This window comes from Myxocyprinus asiaticus, chromosome 40, assembly GCF_019703515.2.
Source record: "Myxocyprinus asiaticus isolate MX2 ecotype Aquarium Trade chromosome 40, UBuf_Myxa_2, whole genome shotgun sequence".
Classification (NCBI taxonomy): Eukaryota; Metazoa; Chordata; class Actinopteri; order Cypriniformes; family Catostomidae; genus Myxocyprinus; species Myxocyprinus asiaticus.
Genome location: NC_059383.1, coordinates 33,693,165 through 33,698,800, shown reverse-complemented (window position 1 = coordinate 33,698,800; position 5,636 = coordinate 33,693,165). Strand labels below are relative to the sequence as shown.

Sequence of the window (5,636 nt, the reverse complement as noted above, 5' to 3'; positions counted from 1 at the left end):
GCCATGGTACATTTCTGTATTACATTTTTGATTGCGATTTTGAAATCTGCGCGTGTGCGGAGATCTTGTAATTATGATCTCGGCCCCAAAGATGCAGGTAATCCCAGCCCAGCTTCTTTTATGTCTACATAGGCCATCGTGATCAAGACATCTGGAGAGAGAAAATATGATTTAAGATTTATGTAAGGCGGTTTATAAAGCCCCGAATAGAACCCACTATTGTGCCCACAAGGATCTCTGGGAGGAGTTTAATACTCAGGGACAGTACTAGATCACTCTCTCTGGCCAATCTGACGTTTCTTGACGTGTCGAAAGGTGATGTCACTCGAACAGTAGGGTGCAGATAGAGGGGGATCCATATAAGGCCCCTGGGGGCCATTGCAACCTCACTGTGTGCGGGACCACAACTGGAGAAAGTTGCATCAATTCCCTCTGCTGGGACAGAATCCTGGAATACTGGAAATAGAATATTTTCTAGCATAAGGTGAACAGGAGTATTTTTACTACATAGAAAATCAGAGGAAATCATTCTTTAGCTGAAAGTGAGACTTTTTATACTTTACTACGTTTTTTTATTTTGTATTTATTTATTTTTTTCGTTTCATCTTTCTAAACAAAAAGTTCGATGCGGCTTGTCGGATCTCAGTCTCAAGACATGGAAGAGCGTCTCTCCCCATCTGCGCGCATAGTTCGCAGTCCTGGATCCCAGACCAGAATTCACAGCATTGAGTCCATTTTGGGATTTAAAGGAGAGAATATGTTCCACCCAGCGTTTTCCTATGGATCAGGAAGACCCGTTAAAGACACTGAACTCTCCAGTACCGGCGTTTTGTCGTCCCCGAAAAAGGACTCCAATAACTCCAAAAACTTTACAGGTGAATACAAAGGTTATAAAGAGTTGTTAAAAAATATAAAAAGTTAGTAAATTAAATATACAAATATTATTATTATTATTATTATTATTAATAATAATAATAATAATAATAATAATAATAATAATGTTGTAGGCTAAAAGTTGGTGGAAGTTGTCATTTTTCAAGGTTTTAAATTATCATAGTAAATAAACTTTCTTTTAAAAGTCATTAACAAACATCGCAATGCTTAACAGATTCACGTTTGATGCGCATTAAAATATGAATATATGCCTATAGGCTAATGCTATTAATTAAACTTGTAAAAAAAAAAAAAAAAAAAAATTATAATAATAATTATTAAAAAAAAAAAAAAAAAAAAAAACAAACATTTAAAGAAAACTCTGTTGTAAGACCTACATTTTATTTAGAATAGGAAAACCTCGACACACCCACTTCAAGACAAATGTCATTTTCTAGTGCAATTCTTTTACAGGTGTCTGTAGGTCTGGTGCCATGGTTAGTCCAGATCTGCCGGACGGGGATGGCAAATTATCGGACGATGAAAATCTCAAGAAAAAGCACCGGAGGAACCGGACAACGTTCACCACCTTTCAGCTGCACGAGCTCGAGAGGGCGTTTGAGAAGTCGCATTATCCTGACGTGTACAGCAGAGAGGAGCTCGCGCTCAAGGTCAACCTGCCAGAGGTCCGAGTTCAGGTAAGCACTAACAAATAGCATTTACACATGACGTGCTAAAATGATGACAATGCAGACTATTATGAGAATAAAAACGAAAGAAGTGCAGTACTGATCTTCCACATAGACACATAAATAACTGTCCGCACAAGTAAGTGTACTCATTTTGCTAGTTGCAATACATACGGAATTATTTCTATGGCTTTCTTTTGTAAGTCAAGAAGGCTTTCTTTGAAATACATGGTAGGCTATTTAAGTGCAATTGTGCATTTAATATCTTACAATTGTTGCTAAATCAGTGACATGTCTGGCCCTGCAATTTAAATCCACGGTTTTCAAACTTTTTGATGCCAAAGACCCTCAAATGTAATGAACCCCTTGCGAGGGACCCCCTTCCTTAAAAATAAAGCCGGCTATATATTTTCATGTATATATTGCATGTAATAATAGTGAGCATGACATTACAAAGAAATGTTTCCAAACATTTTCCAAAACAAAATAATTGGGTTTTATGTAATTAAAAAAACACAACATACATATGTTTTACAAAACTATATGCTGATTTCCTTTCCTTTAAAAACTATGGCTGTCAATAATTTACAAATAATAAATCTATAAATTTCCAACCAGTCTGACTTACACTTAAATTACCTTAGAAAACCTCTGATTTAGATTACAACCATTTGTTTCTAGAAATATATATATATATATATATATATATATATATATATATATATATATATATATATATATATACATATAAAATAAAAATATAATATATATAAATTCACTTTTTATATATATATATATATATATATATATATATATATATATATATATATATATATATATATATAAAGTGAATTTTAAACCAGTCAACAATCAAATCGAAGTACATTTTAAGCTTGGCAAAGAAATGACCAGGGCCTCGTTTCCCAATAACGATTGATCTTAACGGTTAAGAGCGTTTTCTACGAGCGATTTTACGAAGGTTCTATATTTTTTACGTGCGTTTCCCAAAACTGCACTGAACATGAACTATCTAGGACGCGCTTTAAATGCTATTTAAGAGAGACGCTGTCCACAAACATGAAGTGCTGAAATGTGACCATAAAGTGCTGCTCGTCATTGTAACGTCATTAGCCTATATTTGTTGCATAACTTTAAAAACCTTTGTAATTTTAAAAAATATTTTCTTAAATGCACAACTTAATTCACCACATAGCTGCATTTTGTTTTGCAATCGTTTTGTGCAGAACGATATATTTCTTTTACACAATCACTGCTTCGTTCATCAGATGTGCATTTTAATATTTCGTTTTCAAAATTTGCTCTGTGGGTCGAGATTATGCTTCCAGGATCAGTGAAGACAGCGGAGACCCTGTATATGGTCCTGCTAATGACACGCATTTATTGAATATAACGAGGTTCACCGTGTTACTGCAGAGCTCAAAATAAGGAGACATGTGGAAGATGCGCTTTAGGGACATTCGCCAATCAAAGGGAGGACTGCTCTTTACTCCCAAAAGTGGTAACGGTTACAGCAATGCTACATAACATGTGCGGTATTACACAAAGCGTGGTGCAGGCAAGAGCGCCCTTAGGTGTCAGACAGGAAGAGGAGACGAGGATGAGGAGCCAATATACTGTATGGACGATTTTCATGCACGGCATCAAGTTATTGACTGTTCATTCAATGTTGACTAACCATTTTCTGCATTTATGATTGCTATTATTATTATTATTATTATTATTATTATTACTACCACTACAACTACTATCCTTGTCGGTTAAAAATAATAATAAAATAGAACGTATGTATATTGATATTAAATGGGCATAAAGTGTAGCTATAGGTATTTAAAATGTATAAAGTGTAATTTCACGATTGTCCTGCAGGTGTCTGCATGAGTCTGTGTCCTAACGATGTTCTTAGTGGTGTACGATTACTCCAGAGCACTCGTTAATCTACCAGCATGTATTTTTTATTTTTTTTTTAAGTGTCTAATGCAGCTAATTTATTTTGGTTCTCAAATATCTTAGCTAATTGCTAACAAATTCAGATTCAGTCAGATTGAGGACATCAATTCAGACAATCATTAGTCATAAACACAATCTAATCATTATTAGATTAAGGAAATGCAAATTCCAGCACGTTATTTATTTTTGCAAGACAATTGTGTGGGCTGTTTGAAGTTAATCTTAAACCAATTTTGAAAGTTGGAGTGTTTTTCTTATTCTTTTTTATACTTTTCTATAATTTCTCACAGTGTAACTTTAAAATATAGATGCTGAATTTGCACTGTGAGTTCAGTTCTCCCTTTGTCACATTTTAGGTGTGGTTCCAAAACCGTCGTGCTAAGTGGCGCCGTCAAGAGAAACTGGAGGTGAGCTCCATCAAGCTGCAGGAGTCCTCAGTGCTCTCCATCCCCAGATCCGGGCCACTGTCTCTGGGAGGTGGTCTCCAGTTGGAACCCTGGCTCACCGCACCCATTTCCTCCTCCACCTCACCCCTGCAATCCCTACCCGGCTTCATCACCGCCCAGCAGGGTGTACCAGCTAGCTACACCCCTCCACAATTCCTCAGCTCATCTATGCTCAACCATTCTCTGCCCCATATAGGGGCGGTGTGCCCCCCTCCTACATATCAGTGCTCTGGGTTTATGGATAAATTCACACTGGAAGAGGCAGACCCACGAAACACAAGCATCGCATCACTCAGAATGAAAGCTAAAGAACACATCCAGTCTATAGGGAAGACATGGTAGAATGAGACTTATGCAGAGACAATCAAAGACTTTGGAAAATATGGTGCATGTCCTATAACCTGCTGTATAAGAGACATTGGGGCCATCATTCAGGAATCAAGAAGAAGTGATCCTGAGATCTATTTGTGGTTAGGAAATTTCCCTGAGTTGTTCATTGTGGTTGACAATCTTTGTAAAATGATTGAATTGGGCTTTGCGTACAAGTCTTTTTTCTTTTATTTTCATCCTGAGTTGATTTCATAGAGTGAACTGATAATCTTCTCTGTAAATTCTAATAGACCGTCAGACTCTTTATTGTGACCACAAAAAATGTACCGGATTTAAAGATGAGTAAATGAAATCATGTTTGCATTGCTTCATAATGCATGCATTTTATTTCATTTGAATCAACTGTCTCCCATTCAAAATTCCACTTATGTAAAACAACCCATTCAGTGCCATTGAAACAAACTATTTAGGCTATTGTACAATACATCAGGCCACTTTCCATGACTTTTGTTGTATTCTCTCACATTGTACAGATTAAGTTTGTATTTTATAAAAAATCATAATAATAATTACAAAAATCCATTAAAATATTAAATGCAGCCTGTTTCCAGTAGTTCTTTGTCATTCATTGACACTGATGTCTGGGCTTGTCATAGCACTATAAAACAGAACTTTAATAATTCTTATTTGTTCTCAAACCTTCCACTTAAATGTATGTTTGTTGATTGATTTATTTGTTTGTTTTTGTTTGTTTGTTTGTTTGTTTGTTTGTAGATTTATTATATATCTTCTATGTCTTTTGGTCTTCTATTGTAGGCTATATTTAGGTATTTACAGCCTGTTCTATAAAAATCCATCAAGTCAAAATACTAGTTTTTGTTGTCCAACATTTATGAGCAACTTTTTAAGATGCTTAAGGCAATTCTGTATATTAGTGGTCAAGCCGGAGAGAGGGTTTTTATGTTTATTTGTGTTTTTTTACTTTACTTTTTTCATCAGTTGGCGGCTGAAAAAAGGTCCATAGACTGTAAAATGACAGTAGACAGCAGTGTAGCGCTTCCTCAATATTGAGTATGCCGCCCTCTAGTGGCTGAATTTGGAACACTGTGTTAGTGAGGCCAGCAGGGGGGTGCTGTAGAAAGACAGAGGTCATTGGGAACACCAATGCACTTCTCGTAAAATAGTAGGGGTATAACCCCAGTGTCCTGGCCAAATTCTCCCATTGGCCCTTACCAATCATGGCCTCCTAATAATCCCCATCCATGAACACTACACAAAGGCACTAAAAGTATTTGTGCAATGTATCCAATGCATAGGGGCGCCACATCAA

At 36.2% G+C, this 5,636-nt stretch overlaps 1 protein-coding gene across 1 annotated transcript; it reads left to right on the top strand.

Moving 5' to 3' along the window:
* Positions 1–410: 410 nt before the first annotated feature.
* Positions 411–5,136, top strand: LOC127430786 (retinal homeobox protein Rx3-like). The gene is made up of 3 exons (XM_051680853.1): positions 411–875; positions 1,348–1,571; positions 3,887–5,136. The coding sequence occupies exons 1-3, from the start codon at positions 626–628 to the stop codon at positions 4,316–4,318; spliced, it is 906 nt and encodes a 301-aa protein (XP_051536813.1). The 5' UTR covers positions 411–625; the 3' UTR covers positions 4,319–5,136.
* Positions 5,137–5,636: the final 500 nt, after the last annotated feature.

Excerpts from the sequence above, each read along its gene's own strand:
- LOC127430786 (XM_051680853.1), top strand. The coding sequence starts at position 626 with ATGCGGCTTGTCGGATCTCAGTCTCAAGACATGGAAGAGCGTCTCTCC. Across the intron at positions 876-1,347 it reads TAACTCCAAAAACTTTACAG|GTGTCTGTAGGTCTGGTGCC; the intron begins GTGAATACAAAG and ends ATTCTTTTACAG. Across the intron at positions 1,572-3,886 it reads TGCCAGAGGTCCGAGTTCAG|GTGTGGTTCCAAAACCGTCG; the intron begins GTAAGCACTAAC and ends GTCACATTTTAG.